Here is a 19,587-nt window from a genome sequence, read left to right as displayed (position 1 = left end):
CATGCCTGTCACTCAGTCTCGGGACACAACACCCACCTTCTGCCATACATTTTATCCTCTTTCCTTAATTTATTCTTATTTTCAGCACATATTTTCATTTAACTTAAAGGTATTTAAATTTTATTCTATTTATTTTGTCTTCCCCCAGTAAGGATGCAAGCTCCATAAGGGCAAGGATTTTTTTTTTTTTTTTTTTTTTTGCTTTATTCACTGCCATATCTCCAACACCTGGAAAAGAGTCTTCTTTTCTTGTTCTTTGAGCAGTATCCTTTAAAATGCTGGAGAATATTGAACTCAGCCTAGACACTCAGAAAAGACAAACAACAGTATATAGATGAAGAGCCAAACAAATTAACAAATTAAATTATGTATTAATTAAAATTAGAACAAGAAAGGATTTAAACTTGGTGTAAAGGACTGTGTAAAAGTAGTGTTGCAGCAAAAAGTAGCTTTATTAAACCTCTGTAAATTGACATACAACACTTTACAATTTTAGGCTGAAATTTTGTAAAAATAAATTACAAAGAATATTGAATCCAGTAATTGTCAACACATAATACTCTGTAGGTCAGTCTAAGCAAGCAAAATGTACTATTTGCTTTTCAATAAGTACTTTGAAATAATAGAAATCCATTTAAGCACAGTAATATTTCAGTTTATTTTCCATGTAAATCGATTGCTATATGCTGAGTCATTGCAAAGGATTATTTAAAAAGTAATTAAATGTATTGAAACATAAAAATATAAGTGTGGCATATTAGATGATATGATTTGTAACTAAAAATCTCTATATTGTGCAAGCCTCACTAAACTCCCTATTGAAAAATTGGCAACAAAATCACCATAAAAAGGATAGTCTATGTTGAAGTAGATGATCATCCCATAGAATGTAGACCATGGATTTCCAGTCATATGTATATTCAAAAACATATTAACATATTTGGGTAAACACTAAATGTCAAACATCATCCATACAGGGTATTAATACATTAACATTTTCATTAAAAAAGAGAGATCTCTTTTCTCATTATATTACCCATTTACACAGTAGAGATCTGTCAAATAAATTACTGCAAAGTAATTCAAGTTAGACTTTTAACACTAGAATCATACAATTGGGGGCAAATAATCTTTAAAATGAAAGACAAATGGTAAATTAAGGACATTTAATCTGTATAAATGTAATATTAACAGTCTTGTCCTGGTTACTTGCTTTATGGTTAATTTGTATATTGTATGTCCCTCTGTTAAGTCCTTAACACTCTTATAGGTCAGTTTTAATTTTTCCCTATTTTATTTTACCATAATAAGTAATATATAAGTAGTTTATCATATACAAAAATAAATAATCTCATAAAAATAGTTCAACATGATTAGAAACATTCTACCATCAGGACCTTATTATAGTTTTTCTATTATCAATACCTGTTTTGAAATAAACATGTATATTTTAGGAGGATCTTGTGTGTGTGAAACTCATATTGAGGCTTTCAAGACTTAATTCCAAGGCGTTCCTCCAGGTCTTCAGTCACTGTGACCTAGCATGCAGGATAAGCCTTAGAACAAAGGGTTTATGGTACCTTTGTTTTGATATTCTTTTACTTTGAAAACAATAATATTTGATAAAAGTTATGACTTTTAAGTTTTATCCATTAAATATCTACTATAAACACTGAAATGCATTCAAGTACATCTTTTCAAGCAATTGTATGCTAGCTTCAATAAAAAATAGAAGAAACTATCCATTGATTAACTGTAATGATTTTTATTTCATCTACAGTCCATAATCTCTAACAAATTAGAAAATGTCTACAGTGCATAAATTTAATAATAGGCCAAAGTTGCATAGAAATACATCATCAATTTGTGTGCCCGTGACCAATGGATTTAGACGGTGGCTGCTGCCACCATCCACAACTGGAATAATTTAACCAGGCAAAGCCAAGTGAAACTCCTCTTTTTAAGGCAAGTTTACTTTCAACTATTACTTCCACCTTTTCTTGGAACAGAATTTGATGGGAAGGAAAATTAGCTTCACTCATTTCAATTCCAAATTAGTGATGAAGGGATTGAGGCTTCCTGTGGGACAAAAACTATCTTTGCATTTCATGTCAATCAAAATTAACATAGCTAAATAAGTTATAAAATTTTGAAATATTTATTATTCCTCTTTTACATTGTCTGCTTAGAGTTTAATGGTAAAAACAAGGGCCATACGAATGTTTGTTATACATTTGCTAGGGACCATTACATCACTTGGCAGATATTAGAATTTTCTCTTACAGATGTCCAGAAAAACACCTAAATGACCTAAAATTAAACCCTTTTCATTTTGTTTGCAAACTCTTTCTCAAACTCATTTCAAAGTACTTGGCTTTTTGTTAACTGGTACTTTCTAGAACAGCTAAAATGCCTTAAGATTAAAGCATGTATCTATACCTATTTTTCAAAGTGATATTTTTATAGTAAATCAAGTTGCTAGATAAACATATGAAACTATGTGATTTGAAATATATGTAGAAACATGAAAACAGTAACTTATATAAGTCAGCCTAGCCTGTGGTTTTACTTGTCAATTACTCTGTTGTTTTAGTGGATTTACAGATAAGCATTTATCTAAGTCTTCTCTAACAAAAGAAAAAAATAAAGCATTCTCTGGAGATCCATCTATCTTAGACAGATAAATGTATTATATTATATTGACTATCTCTCTGAAATAGGAAAGTCTCCAACTACTGTAGCTAATCCTACACTGGACTAGCACAAAGTTATTCTGCTATTGATACTTTCTCATCTATAAATCATATTTGTAAAAAAAAAAAAAACAGAAAATGTGCAACTTCCACATTTTCTAGTTCCAACAAAACTTAAGCTGAAAATAGAGACTTTTATGGGGTAGGGATGTGCAAACTAGGGCTAAGGCCTAAAGATCCTAAACATTTTTAATAGTCACAACAAAACCAAAGTCAAGAACTTGATTTCACTGGGATACTAGTGATGTAAAAACATTCCTGAAGACTTCCAGGCATGGAAAGATATGAAGAAGAATGGTTTCCAATTTGTCATTTGTTTTGTTTGACTTACTTTCTATGAATTTCATATCATATTACATGAATATTTCATGGCTTGTTGATATTTAATGACTTTTTTGGTAGTGGAAAATGGCACACTTGATAAGTTGTTTCTTTGTATTATACATATGATCCTGCATTTTTACAAACGACTTGCAAATGTTCTAAATCTCCTACGATAGGACAAAATACTTCTCACTTTTACAAATCAACCTATAACAAAACTAAATTAACACAAAATATCATGGTATTAAAAAAAGAAAAAATTCATGTTTATCTTTCAGTACACTAAAACTAAATGCATATTGATTTTTATAAAATAAGTATACAATAACCTACAAAGTGAATTTACTTACTGACAAAGATTAGATAAAATTGTTGGCAAACCTTGAGCAGGGGTTATGCAGTTACAAAGTCACACACATGTCGGAAAGGTCATTTGTGGGTTCCACACAATGAAAAAGTCTGTGCAAAACGCTTGACTATGACCTTTTCAGGGAAGTTGCTAAAGAGAAGACAGGTATTGCAGCAAAAGAGTCTCAGACTTCACTGGGGTCACTGATGCTCAGATTCTGAAACAGAAGAGGAAGAAATGAGCACCTGCTACTTGTTTTCTTGTTTAGTCGCTAAGTGCGGTCCGACTCTTTCGGGACCCCACGGGCGACCCCATGGACTGCAGCTGGCCAGGCTCGTCTGTCTATGGAATTGTCCAGGCAAGAATACTGGGTTTGGGGGTGTGTGTGTGTGTGTGTGTGTGTGTGTGTGTGTGTGTGTGTGTGTGTGTGTGTGTGTGTGTGTGTGTGTGTGTGTGTGCACGCGTGCTCAGGCACTCAGTCATGTCTGACTCTTTGCAACGGCACAGGTTGTAACTTGCCAGGCTCCTCTGTCCATGGAGTTTTTTAGGCAAGAAAGCTGGAGTGGGTTGTCATTTGCTCCTCCAGGGCAAGAAAGCTGGAGTGGGTTGTCATTTGCTCCTCCAGGGGCTCTCCCCGACCCAGGGATTGAACCTGCGCCTCCTGCGGCTCTTGCATTGGCAGGCGGATTCTTCACCACTGAGCCACCTGGGAAGCCCCACTTGCTACTTTAAGTTGATAACCGCAGGTAAAGGAACATTAGAAACTGAAGCCAGCTGTCTAGTCAAACTAAGAAAATGGATATTCTCCGAGGCATCAGAGTACTGAAGTTTATAGCTCCAAGTGCCAGGTCAGACTGTTGACTTTGAAACTGGCTCTACCACTTACAAATGGTACAACTTCCCCAAACCTCAGTTTCTTCGTTTCTAACAATAGGTTAAATAATAGTATCTACTTCATAAGCTTGTGGTGAGTTTAGTGAAGAAATATAGGTAAAGCTCTTAGCATAGTCTTGGAACATGAGCACTCAATGAATGTTCATAAGATATTATATTTAGTAGTAGTAGTAATAGAAATAATAATTATTTCTACTTTAATTTTTTACTTTTTATTACTTTGTAAATGCATACCGTTCTGGTTGCATGTAATGAGGATGACTCAGGAAGACAATAAATGCTGTTCCAGGAATAAGGAAAGGAAAAACAATTCAAGATAAAAAAAGAAAAATTGTGGGAAATCAAATTTCTAGGAATAGTTCTAAAATTAACCATACAGCCCAGTATTAGAAGATAACTTTGACACTTCAGACCATGTGAGTGCTGGGTTCTGTAAATAGTATTTCCAAAAATGGCAATATGAGCTTAGACTAAAGGGTATCAGAGCTGTTAAAAGCTATTTGGTTACATTTAGGGTTTTTGTATTTGACAGAGGTAGATTCCAACTTCCAGGATAGTGGATCCTGGAAGATGCATTTATTTTATAATCAAGCAGTTTGTACTTAATAGGTGATCACCAGATCCTTTAAACAGTGATATTGCTGGAAACTCCAAATTCTTAAACAATGTTCATGCGTTGTCCAAAAAAGGAATGAAAAAATTTATTTGCTTGTAGCAGAGGACTCTGAGGAGGGGACACATTTTAATAGGTTTTCAGATGCAAATGTGACAATAGTCTAATATAAAAATCACAAAAGCCTTGATTCTACATTCCAATTTTCTTATGATTCTGGCACACCAACTTGTTCAACTCACCTTATTTAGATGCATGTTACTTATTGCAGCAGACACTGATTCAAAAAAAATTGGTTTCTCTGAATCTAGGTTTCCACAGTATTTCATTGCTTTTATCAAGGAAGCTATAAGAAAACACAAGTGATATAAGGATTCATGGAGCAGCAGCAGGATCAGATCCAGTGTTAGTCAAGGGTACTCCCTCACCTGTGCAATGGACCAAAGACACATCCACACTCTTGTTCTTACAGTCCATGTAAACCTGCAAGAATTAAAATAATACACTCATAATTAATTCAGGATAGCTGACAGGAAAAAATAAGAAGCTCAGAAGGGAGAATTTCTAGTTTAAGAAAAAAAATGATGTTGTATCACCAGGGGGTGGCACCGTAACACAATCAGGCATACTCTGATTCACTTCTAAAAGAGATGATCTTAGCGAAGGAACCTAAATGCCAGCAAGGCATTCACCTTTCATGTAACTCAGTTTTGCTGCTTACATTCTCCACTTTATTTAATAAAAATAAACACACCACCTTTCCCTCCTTGTAAGAATAATATAAATATAAAATTATTTTCAATTGCCTTATTGGAAGCCAAGGACCCATTTGTGAAAATGATGAAATCTGCTTACTTTAACGTTTTGCTATTTATTTATATATTCACGGTGTCTCTAAACTCCATCCATGGATGGTAAATTGAAAACCTCACTACAATCAAAGTCAAGTTTGATCCCCACCTTCCATTTTTATGGTCCATTAAGATGAAAGATCCTAACTGATTTTCTTGGCATATTGCAGGGTCCTGCCTTCTTTAAGTCCTAGAAATTCTCAAGTAGTAGCAACTTAAGCAAACAAATACTTAAAATCCAGATCCTAGAACTAGTTATCCAGCTAAGATGTGGATCCAGAATTTGTCTATCTTTAAAGTCTATGTTCTTAACACATATCATAATTTACTGTAACCATAATGAAATAAACAGTGATGAGGAAACTAAAAGTGGCAAACTAATACAAAACGGCTGGTTGTATGCATACAGAAGCACAAATGTCATTTTCTTCAAATTTATGCATCAGTTGACTTATTCATTCATTCTATTGTGTAGCATTTTTAAACAAGACAAGATTTTTAAAAGTTTCTTTCTTAGCATTTCCAGTACTTAGGTTATTTGAATTCCTCTGAACTTTCAACCTTAGATCTTAAACTCAGTGGGAATAGTTAACCACTTCCTCATATTTACTAACTCTAAGTCTTGATTTGCAGTATCTAGAGAAAGTAGCTAATAAATACTGGGGTATATTGAAAAACAAAGTTTAAATACAATTGGATAACAAATATACATAATGGCTTTTCCCAGTAAAAGTACAATCCTAGTCTAGTGTTTCTCAAAACACAAACCTTGGACAATAAAAAACCTATGTCGTTTATCATCCATAAACAACCTATGCTGTTTAAAATGAAGATTCCTGGGCCAGGACTAGGATTCAGAAATCTGTATTTTTTGTCCTTCCATTTTTATTGAGCTATAATTGGCATAAAGCACTGTATAAGTTTAAGGTGTACAGCATAAGGATTTGACTTGCATACATCCTGAAATGATGACCACGATAAGTTTAGTGAATATTGGTCATTTCATATAGATACAAAACTAAACAAATAGAAAAAAGATATTTTTTCTTTGTCATGAGAACTCTCAGGATTTATTCTCTTAAGAGAATTCCAATTGGAATTGGAATGCAAAGTAGGAAGTCAAGATATACTCAGAATAACGGGCAAGTTTGGCCTTGGAGTACAAAATGAAGCAGGGCAAAGAATAACAGAGTTTTATTAGGAGAACACTCTGGTCACAGCAAACACCCTTTTCCAAAAACTAAAGAAAAGACTCTACATATGGACATCACCAGATGGTCAATACTGAAATAAGATTGATTATGTTCTTTGCAATCAAAGTTGGAGAAGCTCTGTATAGTAGGCAAAAACAAGACTTGCAGTTGAGGTGACTGTGGCTCAGATCGTGAGCTCCTTATTGCAAAATTCAGGCTTCAGTTGAAGAAAGTAGGGAAAATCACTAGGCCATTCAGGAATGACCTAAATCAAATTCCTTATTGTTATATAGAGAAGGTGACTAGTAGATTCAAGGGATAAGATTTGGTAGATGGAATGCCTGAAGAACTATGGATAGAAGTTCATTACATTGTACAGGAGGCATGACCAAAACAATCCCAAAGAAAAGTGAATGCAAGAAGGACATAAGCACAAACACTCAGCTGTGTATGTGTCTGGTAGTGAAAGCAAAACCAGATGCTACAAAGAACAATACTGTATAGGAAACTGGAGTGTTAGGTCCATGGATCAAGGTAAATTGGATATCGTCAAGCAGGAAATGGCAAGAGTGAACATCGACCTCTTAGGAATCAGTGAACTAAAATGGAAGGGAACGGGTGAATTTAATTCAGATGATCAATATATCTACTACTGTTGGCAAGATTCCCATAGAAGTGAAGTAGCCCTCATAATAAAAGTGTTCAAAATGCAGTATTTGGGTGCAATCTCAAAAATGACAGAAAGATCTCAGTTTGTTTCCAAAGCAAACCACTCAACATCACAATAAATCAAGCCTATACCCCAACCACCAATGCCGAAGAAGTTGAAGTCGACTGGTTCTATAAAGACCTAAAACATCTTCTAGAACTAACACAAAAAAGATGTCCTTTTCATCATAGGGGACTGGAATGCAAAATAGGGTATTAAGAGATACCTGGAGGAACAGGCAAGTTTGGCCTTGGAGTACAAATTGAAGCAGGGCAAAGGCTAACAGAGTTTTGCCAACAGAACACATTGGTCATAGCAAACATCCTTTTCCAACAACACAAGAGATAACTCTACACATGGACATCACCAAACGGTCAATACTAGAATCAGATCGATTACATTCTTTGAAGCCAAAGATGAAGAAACTATAGAGTCAGATAAAACAAGACTGTGGCTCAGGCCATCAGCTCCTTATAGAAAAACTCAGGCTTAAACTAAAGAAAGTGAAGAAAACCTACAGGTCATTCAGGAATGACCTAAATAAAACCCCTTACGATTATACAGTGGAGGTGATGAATACATTCAAGGGATTAGATCTGATAGAGTGCCTGAAGAAGTATGGACAGACGTCCATAACACTGTATAAGATGTAACTGACCAAAACCATCCCAAAGAAAAAGAAATGCAAGAAGGCAAAGTGGGTGTCTGAGGAGGCTTTACAAATAGCTGAGGAAAGAAGAGAAGTGAAAACTAAGGGAGAAAGGGAAAGACATAACCAACTGAATGCAATTCCAGAGAACAGCAAGGAGAGAAAAGAAGGCTTTTCTCAATGAACAATGAAAAGAGAGAAAAACAATAGAATGGGAAAGACTAGAGGTCCATATAGTCAAAGCTATGGTCTTTCCAGTAGTCATGTACAGGTATACATAGCTTGAAATTCAGCATTTAAAAAACTAAGATCATGGCATTTGGTCTGATCACTTCATTGAAAATAGAAGGGGAAAAAGAAAAGCAATGACATTTTATTTTCTTGGATTTCAAAATCACTGCAGACGGTGGCTGTAGCCATGAAATTAAAAGATGCTAGCTCCTTGGAAGGAAAGTTATGACAAACTTAGACAAGGTATTCAAAGCAAAGACATCACTGCCAGCAAAGGTCCATATAGTCAAAGGTATGATTTTTCCAGTAGTCAAGTACAGATGTGATAGTTGGACCATAAAGAAGGCTGACAGCCAAAGAATTGATGGTTTTGAATTGTGATGCTGTGGAAGGCTCTTGGGAGTCCCTTGGACAAAAAGGTGATCAAACCAGTCAATCCTACAGGAAATCAACATTGAATAGTCATTGTAAGGACTGTTGCTGAAGCATACTTTAGCCACCTGATGTGAAGAGCTGACTCATTAGAAAAGACTCTGATGCTGGAAAAGATTAAAGGCAAGAGGAGAACGGGGTGGCAGAGGATGGGATGGTTTCATAGTATCACCAACTCAATGACATGAATTTGAGCAAACTTTGAGTGATAGAGGAAGGTAGAGGAGCCTGGTCTACTGCAGTCTATGGTGTTGCAAAGAGTTGGACATGACTGAGCAACTGGAAAATAACAACAAATACTTTTCAAAATGATCACTATAGGTTACCATCAGAAGATTACATCTTAAATAAGCTCCCAATGTGATCCTTCTAAAAACTGGTTTAACAGTGCTCTTCCAGACCTTGGCAGCACAGTAAGTTAAAGTGTGGAACATAGAAGCCCTCCAGTGATGAGGGACTATCTGTTTCCAGTCTAGATTCAGATGCAAGAAAAGAACTGAGGTTGAACCCTATGCCAAGTCATGAGAAGTTTTTGTGGTGAACAACAAGAATATGAAAGCATCAGTCAGTCAGTCAGTTCAGTCACTCAGTTATGTCCAACTTTGTGGTTGGGGTCACTCTTTGTGACCCCATGAACCGCAGCAAGCCAGGCCTCTCTGTCCATTGCCAACTCCCAGAGTTTACTCAAACCAATATCCATTGAGTTGGTGATGCCATCCAACCATGTCATCCTCTGTTGTCCCCTTCTCCTCCTGCCTTCAATCTTTCCCAGCATCAGGGTCTTTTCCAATGAGTCAGTTCATCACATCAGGTGGCCAAAATATTGGAGTTTCAGCTTCAGCATCAGTCTTTCCAATGAATATTCAGGACTTATTTCCTTTAGGATGGACTGCTTGGATCTCCTTGCAGTCCAAGGGACTCTCAAGAGTCTTCTCCAACACCATAGTTCAAAAGCATCAATTCTTCAGTGCTCAGCTTTCCTTATAGTCCAACTCTCACATCCATACATGACCACTGGAAAAACATAGCTTGACAAGATGGACCTTTGTTGGCAAAGTAATGTCTCTGCTTTTCAATATGCTGTCTAGGTTGGTCATAACTTTTCTTCCAAGGAGGAAGCATCTTTTAATTTCATGGTTGCAATCATCATCTGCAGTGATTTTGGAGCCCCCAAAAATTAAGTCAGCCACTGTTTCCACTGTTTCCCCATCTATTTGCCATGAAGTGATGGGACTGGATGCCATGATATTAGGTTTCTGAATGTTGAGCTTTAAGCAAACCTTTTCACTCTCCTCTTTTACTTTCAAGAGGCTTTAGTTCTTCTTCACTTTTTCCATAAGGGTGGTATCATCTGCATATCTGAGGTTATTGATATTTCTTCTGGCAATCTTCATTCCAATTTGTGCTTCTTCCAGCTCTGTGTTTCTCATGATGTACTCTGCATATAAGTTAAATAAGCAGGGTGACAATATACAGCTTTGATGTACTCCTTTTCCTATTTGGAACCAGTCTGTTGTTCCATATCCAGTTCTAACTGTTGCTTCCTGACTTGCATATAGGTTTCTCAAAAGGCAGGTCAGGTGGTCTGGTATTCCCATCTCTTTCAGAATTTTCCACAGTTTATTGTGATCCACACAGTCAATGACTTTGGCATTGTCAAAAGAGTAGAAATAGATATTTTTCTGGAACTCTCTTGTTTTTTCGATGATTCAACAGATGTTGGCAATTTGATCTCTGGTTCCTCTGCCTTTTCTAAAACCAGCTTGAACATCTGGAAGTTCTCAGTTCATGTATTGCTGAAGTCTGGCTTGGAGAATTTTGAGCTTTCTTTGGCATTGCCTTTCTTTGGGATTGGAATGAAAACTGACCTTTTCCAGTCCTGTGGCCATTGCTAAGTTTTCCAAATTTGCTGCATATTAAGTGCAGCACTTTCATAGCATAATCTTTTAGGATTTGAAACAGCTCAACTGTAATTCCATCACCTCCACTAGCTTTGTTCATAGTGATGCTTCCTAAGGTCCACTTGACTTCATATTCCAGGATATCTGGCTCTAGACGAGTGATCACACCATCGTGATTATCTGAGTCATGAAGATCTTTTTTGTATAGCTCTTCTTCTGTTCTGTGTATTCTTGCCACCTTTTCTTAATATCTTCTGCTTCTGTTACATCCATACCATTTCTGTCCTTTGTTGTGCTCATCTTTACATGAGAAAAAGGATGACTTACCAAAAAATAGCCACTGGATTTAAGGCCTAGGAAACTTAAACCCAGTTCTTTTGCATAATTTGCTTTTTTTAATATCCAACTAGTTCTGAAACAAAGTCACTCCCTCATTTTTATGAAATGAATAAACTGAGATCCAGACAAGTTAGACAATTTCCTTAACACCTCCCAGTAAGTGTGCTAGATCTTAGAATATATTCTGACTGTCATATATTTAAGGTGCTTCCCTTCACATAACCCCAGTCTATCTTCACAGGAAAACCAGATTAAAGCTGACCTTTGTACTATTTTGAGTTTCAAAGTTTGGACATTTCAAACTTAAAATATGAATGGAGACACAGTTATGCAACGCCATGAGGAAATAATCAAAATCTACAAAAGTTCTTCTAAAGACTGCCCTGGTCTTTATTCTTAAAAAGTCAATGTTCAGTTTTGACTTCTGGTCATGCTGAGTAACTAATATAAAGACTATTCTATCCTCCATAAGTAAGTAGACAACTGGACAAAATATACAAAGTGCTTTCCAGCAATGGGAACAGGCAGCAAAGGATTGAGTTCTCTGAGAGAAAGAAAACGAATGAGGCCAGCTCTCAGATCATCTCAGCTTTCTGCTGCAACAACTACATGATAGGGGGACCCCTGCAAAATGCAGCCACTTCACGGAGCTGAGAAGACTGAATTGGCATTCAGGAAGGATCAAGTGGGTAGATTTATGAGCAAGAACAATGGAAAGGAGGGAAATATGTAGGAAAAGAGCCCCAGAAATTATTAAGGGCTAGGATTAAGTTTTTGACAGAACAGAAAAGTCTCACTCAGCAGGAGATTGTTTGAGGCCAGAGTAAGAGACCCACTGGGGAGGAGACAGCCAAGGTGAGGAGAGCCGATTTCACACAACAGAAGCTGATGGGCAACTGAGGGCCATTGAGAAACAGACACGGCCTAATCCTCAAGATCCTCCTGCATATTTGGGGTACTGGGGGAGAGAATATGCAGAAATAAGAAAGGGAGTGCATTCCTTGTTGACTTTGAATTTTTAAAAAAGGGGGGGAACAATTACGGAAGTGTCTGTGTGTGTATGTCCTTAGTCGCTCAGCCGCGTTTGACTCTTTGCAACTTCATGGACGGTAGCCCGTCAGGCCCCCCTGCCCATGGGATTCTCCAGGCAAGAATACTAGAGTGGATTGCTGTGCCCTCCTCCAGGGAATCTTCCCAACACAGATTGAACACACGTCTCCCACATGACAGACAGATTCTTACCAGCAGAGCCACAAGGGAAGCCCGTTCCCTTTTGTGGCTGAGTAATACTCCATTGAATATGTGTACCACAACTTCTTTATCCATTGATCTGCTGATGGACATCCAGGTTGCTTCCATGTCCTGGCTATTGTAAATAGTGCTGAAATGAACATTGGGGTAAACATGTATTTTTTGAATTATGATTTTCTCAGGCTATATGCCCAGGAGTAGGATTGCTGGGTCATACAGTAGTTTTATTTCTAGGGTTTTTTTTTTTTGTTGTTTTGTTTTGTTGTGTTTTTAAGGAATCTCCATACTATTCTCTAGAGTGGTTCTAGCAATTTACATTTCCATCAACAGTGCAAGAGTGTCGCCTTTTCTCCACATCCTCACCAGCATTTACTGTTTGTAGATTTTTTTGATGATGGTCATTCTGACCAGTGTGAGGTGATATCTCAATGTAGTTTTGACTTGCATTTCTTTAATAATAAATGATATTGAGCATCTCTTCCTGTGTTTGTTGGCAATCTGTATGTCTTCATTGGAGAGAGGTCTCTCTAGGTCTTCTGTCCATTTTTGTGTGTTTGTTTGTTTGTTTCTTTTTGTTTTTGATTAGGTTGCTTGGGATCAGTTGCTTCATTTGCTATTATTTTTTCCCAATTCTGAGGGTTGTCTTTTCATCTTATTTATAGTTTTATTTGCTGTGTAAAAACTTATAAGTTTAATTAGGTCCAATTGTTTACTTTTATTTTTTATTTCCATTATTCTACAAGGTGGGTAAAAGAGGATCTTGCTGCAATTTATGTCAGAGTGTTCTATCGATGTTTTCCTCTAAGAGTTTTATAGTTTCTAGCCTTATATTTAGGTCTTTAATCTATTTTGAGTTTATTTTCATGTATGGTGCTAGGAAGTGTTCAAGTTCCATTCTTTTGCATGTAACTGTCCAGTTTTCCCAGCACCATTTGCTGGCAAGACTATCATTTATCCATTGTACATTTTTGCCTCCTTGTCAAAGAGAAGGTGTCCATAGGTATGTAGGTTTATCTCAGGACTTTCTATCTTGTTTCTTTGATCCATATTTTTGCTTTTGTGCCAGTAACATACTGTCTTGATTATTGTAGCTTTGTAGCTTTGGAGTATAGTCAAACATCAGAAAGACTGATTCCTCCAACTCCGTTTTTCTTTCTCAAGATTGCTCTGGCTATTTGGGGTCTTTATGTTTCCATACAAACTGTAAAATTATTTGCTCTAGTTTTGTGAAACATGCCTTTGGTAATGTGATGGGGATTGCATTGAATCTGTAGATTCCCTTGAGTAGTATAAGAATTTTCACAATATTGATTCTTCCAATCCTAGAACATGGTGTATCTCTTCATGTTTTTATCATCTTTGATTTATTTCATAAGTATCTTGTAGTTTTCTGAATACAGGTCTTCTGTCTCCTTAGGTACATTTATTCCTAGGTATTTTACTCTTTTTGTTGCAATGGTGAGTGGGATTGATTCCTTAATTTCTCTTTCAGATTTTTTTATTATTATTGTATAAGAATGCAAAAGATTTCTGTGTTTTAATTTTGTATCCTAGGAAATTACTAAATTCATTGATTAACTCTGGTAATTTTAGGGTAGCATCTTTAGCATTTTCTATGTATAGCATCATGTCATGTGCAATCAGTAAGAGTTTTACTTGTTTTCCAATCTGGATTCCTTTTATTTCTTTTCCTTCTTTGAGTGCCATGGCTAGCACTTCCAAAACTCTATAAAATAATAATGGCAAGAGTGGGCACCCTTTTCTTTTTTCTGATCATAAAGGAAATGCCCTCATTTTTTCACAATTGAGAATAATGTTTGCTCTGTGTTTGTTGTATATGGCCTTTATTATGTTGAGGTAGGTTCCTTCTATGCCAGTTTTCTGAAGAACTTTTATTATAAATGGGTATTGAATAGTGTTGAAAGCTTTCTTTGCATTTGAGATGTCATATGGTTTTTATCTTTCAATTTGTTACTATGGTGTATCACATTTGTTTATTTACATAAATTGAAGAATCTTTGCATCCTTAGGATAAACCCCACTTAATCACACTATATGATCATTTTCATGTGTTGTTGCTAATATTACTGTGAGGATTTTTGCATATATTTTCATCAGTGATATTCACCTGTAATTATTTTGTGTGTGGTATCTGTCTGGTTTTGGTATCAGGGTGATGGTGGCCTCACAGAATGAGTTTGGGAGTTTCCTCCCTCTGCAATTTTCTGGAAGAGTTTGAGCAGGATAGGTGTTAGCTCTTCTCTAGAAGTTTGCTACTTTTTGCCTTTTAAGCCATTTGGCCCTAGGCTGTTGTTTGTTGGAAGATTTTTTATCACAGTTTCAAATTCAGTGCTCTGCTCTTCATCTGAGCAGAAGTAAATAAAAAGATGGTAAAGAATCCGCCTGCAGTGCAGGAGTCCCAGGTTCAATCTCTGGTTTGGGAAAATACCCCAGAGAAGGGAATGGCAACCCACTTTGGTATTCTTGCCTGGAGAATTTCATGGACAGAGGAGCCTGGAGCGGTATAGTCCATGGCATCACAAAGAGTCGGACACTGACTCACAGAGAGTCAATCACATGACCTAGTGATTAAAACATGGTACACTGATCTTCATAATTTCTTTCCTTCTACTACCTTTGGTTTTTGTTTCCTTCTTCTTTCTTTTTCTAGTTGCCTTAGGTGTAAGGTTAGGTTGCTTACTTGATATTTTTCTCATTTCCTGATTTAAGCTTGTATTCCATAAATTTCCCTGTTAACACTGCTCAGACTGCATCCCATATGTTTTGAGTTGTTGTGATTTTGTTGTTTGTTTTGAATTTCCTCTTGGATTTCTTCAGTGACCTCTTGGTTATTTAGAAACATATTGCTTAGCCTCCAAGTGGTTTTTGTTTTTCAGTCTTTTCCTGTAATTGATATCTAATCTTATATCATTGTGGTAAGAAAAAAATGCTTGATGCAATTTAAATTTTCTAAAATTTATGAAGGGTTGATTTGTGACCCAAGATTTGATCTATCCTGGAGAATGTTTCCTGTGCACTTGAGAAAAAAAGTGAATTCTAATACTTTTGCATGGAATGTCCTTTAGATATCAATTAGGTCCTTCTGGTCCAAAGTGTCATGTAAGGCTTGTATTTCCTTATTCAATATTCTGTCTGGGTGATCTGTCCATTGGCATGAGTGACGTGTTAAAGTCTCCCACTATTTTTGTGTTACTGTTGATTTCCCCTTTTATGTCTGTTAGCATTTGCCTTATGTTTTGGAGTGCTCCTATGTTGGGTGCATATATATTCATAATTATTATATCATCTTCTTGGATTTATCCCTTGAACAATCCAAGATCCTTCATTGTCTGTTGTTAAAGTTTTTATTTTTTTTAAATTTTCATTTGCATCGAAAATCTTTTTCCAGCCTCTCACTTTCAGTCTGTTTGTGTCCCTATGTGGGAAATGGGTCACTTATAGACAACATTTGTAGGGGGTCTTGCTTTTGTATCCATTCAGCTAGTCTGTGTCTTTTGATTTGAGCACTTAATCCATTTACATTTAAAGTAATTATTGACATGTATGATCCTATTGCCATTTATTTTTTGTTTCGGGTTTGTTTTTGTGGGCCTTTTCTTTTGTGTTTCCTGTCTAGAGAAGTTCCTTTAGCATTTGTTGTAAATAAAACTGGTTTGGTGTTGCTGAGTTCTCTTACCTTTTGCTTGTCTGTAAAGCCCTTGATTTCTCTGTTGAATATGAATGAGATTGTTGCTGTGTAGAGTAATCTTGGTCTCATATTTTCCCTTTTATCACTCTATGTATATTCCGCCACTCCCTTCCAGCCTACAGAGTTACTGCTGAAAGCTCAGCTGTTAATCTTATGGGGATTCCCATGTATGTTGTTTGTCACTTTTCCCTCGCTTCTTGTGATATTTTTTCTCTTTGTGTTTAATTTTTGTTAGTTTGGTTAATATGTCTTGGCATGTTTCTCTTTGTGTTTATCCTATGTAGGGCTCTCTGTGTTTCCTGGACTTGGGTGACTATTTCCTTTCTAATGTTAGAGAAAGTTTTGACTATACTCTCCTTCAGGATTTTCTCATACACTTTCTTTTTCTCTTGTTTTTCTGGAATCCTTATAATTTGAATGCTGATGTGCTTAATATTGTCCCAAATATCTCTGAGACTGGGCTCTTCTCTTTTCATTTTTTTCCTTTATGCTGCTCTGCTTCAGTTATTTGCTCTGCTCTGCATCTACCATGCTATCTTCCAGTTCATTTAAACATTCTTCTGTATCAGTTATTATGCTATTGGTTCCCTTTAGTGTATTTTTTTATTTCTCTTATTGCATTGTTCATTGCTGATAGTTTGTTTTTTATTTCTTCCATGTGCTTGTTAAACACTTCATGTATCTTCTCAATCCATGCTTCCACTCTATCTATGCCTCCATTTTATTGCCAAGATTTTGGTTCATCTTTACTATCATTCCTCTGAATTCTTTTTTTAATAGACACCCTATCTCATCTTCATTTGTTTGGTGGTATGGGTTTTTACCATGTTCTTTCATCTGATGCCTGTTTCGCTGCTTTGCTTTGCTTCTTTTCCATTTCATTTATTGTGTTTGGGGCCTCTCTCCTGACGGCTGTAAGGCCGCAGTTCCTCTTAATTTTTAAGTCTGCCCCCAGTGGGTGGGTTTTGACCAGCCCCTTGTGAGGGTCTCCTGGTAAGAGGACAGACGCCTGTGTTCTGGTGAGTGGAGCTGGATCTTATTCCTCTGAAAGGCACTGTCACATCCAATGGTGTGTTTGGGTATTTATGAGCTTAGTCTGACTTTGGGCAGCCTGCCTACTAATGGGTAGGTTTGTGTTACTATTTTGCTAATTGCTTGGTATGAGGCATCCAGTACTGGAGTTTGCCTGCCTTTAGGTGGGGCCAGGTGTTAGCATTGAAATGGAGCCCTTTGGGAGAGCTCTTGCCAATTAATATTTCAGAGTCAGGAGATCTCTGGTGATCCAACATCCTGAACTTGGACCTTCTACCTTGGAGATTCAGAATCAACCCCTGGCTAGAGCAACAAGACTCCACAAGCCACACAGCACAGAAGAGAAAAGGAAATAAATAGAAAACAAACAAACAAATGAACATGCAAACAAAAAATGAACAGACAAATCCCCAAGACAAATGATAAAAGTAACACTGAACAGATAAGAACATACACTGAGACTCACACACTCATACTCAAAAAAAGAAAATAAGACAAAAAACTAAAATAAAATTTTAAAAATGGAACCCACAAAAGAAGAGAGCAACCAAACCAATAAGCAAACTCATAAATGAAAACACACACAATAAACTAGTCTGGAAAAAATTCAGAACCAAAAGCATGAAAAAAGTACAACAGAACAAAATACTAGTGTAGAAATAGGAAAAAATAAACTTACTTAAAAATAAAAGCTTTAAAAAAGGAAAAATTAAGTAAAAAATAAGTATTAAAGTAATAAAAAAAAAAAAAAGAACAACAGAACAAAATGAAAAATGAAAAGAGAGAGAGAGGTGGTAAGAAGACTATTTTCCTGTGGCCTCAGTTCTGTTTTCCTGCCACACAGTTCCAGCTAATGTGCCTCATCGGAAAGACCTCCAATATTTCTAGGAAGGTCTCCAGACCTGCTGCGGGCACTGTGGGGTGAGCTCAGACTCACACCTGTCCACACTCCAACTTGTAATTGCTTCCAAAGTCCACAACTGCCCTGAAACTGCACACCCTCAAGCCAACTGTGGGGATTTAATCTGCTGCTCCTGCGGCTGCAGGAGGCAATTCTCTTCCTCTTTGGTCACACAGCCTCTGCGGCTCGCGTTGCTTCTGCCCTGCCTCTGCAGGCTACGCTCTGGGGTCTGTTTCCCACCCAGACAAGATGCGGCAGAAGCAGAGGGTATGGGACCTCACTTACTCAGCTGGGCTGGGAAGAGGGAGGGATACGGCAGGCACAAGCGGAATGTGTGGGGAGGGCCTGGGGCGGTAGAGGCCTTCGGAATGCTGCTGCAGCCTGAGGCAGGCCATGCACTCTCCCAGGGGAACTGGCCCCGGGCCGTGGGAACCTCAGCAACGCCAAGGTGCAGAAGCTCCAGGAAGCTGTGGGCTATGACTTGTGCCTGCGCGCAGCTTCCTGCAGCTGCGACCCCTGGGGTTGGGCCTGCGGCGCTACTCATCCCTGCCTCCGGCACCCCCACTGGCCCGGCCGGCAGCTGGCCTGAGGCTGCAGACCAGAGCCGTGACCAGTTCTGCCTCTGGCACTCAAGCCAGCCTTCCCGGTGGCGGGCCAGTGTGTCCCCCTCTGAGGCTGCAGACCAGAGCCGTGACTAGTCCTGGCTCTGGCACTCACGTTAGCCTTTGTTGCAGCCAGCCCAAATCCCTCTGGGGTTGCAGACCGCAGCTGCGGCCAGCCCCACCGCGGGCGCTCACCAAGGCGGTGTCCTAACATCCGTAAGCATGCCGAGGTGGAGGCAATGGCCCGTCGCCCCTCTGGCAGTCCCAGGTCTTTCCCTCAGCTGTGTCGTACGCGCCCCCTCAGAGGGTCTCCACGGCAGCCAGCCCCAGTCCTCTCCTGGGCTCAGACCCCGAAGCCTGCCCTCAGCACCCAGCCCCCCGCCACGGTGGGCGGCCGTGCCGCCGAGCGGCCCAGGCTGGGAAATGCTGGTCGCTGCCGATTTCTGTGCTGAACCCTCTCTGCTTTGCCTCGCACACACCTGTCGCTGTGCTCTCCTCTGAGCTTCCAAAGCTCGACCTGTCCCTGTCTGGGAGGTAGTTTCCGAATAATTCAGGCAGGAATGGTTTCAGGCCAGACTGGACCCATCCATGATATGAAAGCCCATATCCTGCCAACTTCGGGGCAGTTGCTCATGGAGGGGGCTTTGCTCCTTCTTTCTAGAAGCCTGGGAGTTGACTGCCCAGCGTGGCCTACACCCACTACATCTCAATTACATATTCTGAGATAATATTGGGATAATCAAAAGCCAGCGTTCAAAAGTAATTAGCAGTTAACTGAAAATGTAAAAACTCACGTCCCACGTGATTATCTACTCTACTCCGCTTACACCCTCGATACACGCACAGCTAGAAAC

The 19,587-nt window shown here is 38.2% G+C and overlaps 1 protein-coding gene across 4 annotated transcripts in view; it reads right to left on the bottom strand.

Annotated features, from left to right (window-relative positions):
- Window positions 1–441: 441 nt before the first annotated feature.
- Window positions 442–19,587, bottom strand: part of SLC26A7 (solute carrier family 26 member 7) — a 131,120-nt gene continuing 111,974 nt past the window's right edge. For all 4 annotated transcript variants that reach the window (XM_065902496.1, XM_065902499.1, XM_065902498.1 and 1 more), the window contains 3 exons: window positions 5,362–5,416; window positions 5,176–5,279; window positions 442–3,643 (listed from right to left, as the gene is read on the bottom strand). In XM_065902496.1, the coding sequence (XP_065758568.1) occupies window positions 3,611–3,643; window positions 5,176–5,279; window positions 5,362–5,416 (192 nt within the window). In that variant the 3' untranslated portion in view covers window positions 442–3,610. The remainder of the gene's footprint in view (window positions 3,644–5,175; window positions 5,280–5,361; window positions 5,417–19,587) is intronic.

The sequence above is a fragment of the Muntiacus reevesi genome, chromosome 12 (genome assembly GCF_963930625.1).
Source record: "Muntiacus reevesi chromosome 12, mMunRee1.1, whole genome shotgun sequence".
Taxonomy (NCBI): domain Eukaryota; kingdom Metazoa; phylum Chordata; class Mammalia; order Artiodactyla; family Cervidae; genus Muntiacus; species Muntiacus reevesi.
Note: the sequence above shows the minus strand (reverse complement) of the source record. Positions and strands in the feature narration are given on the sequence as shown.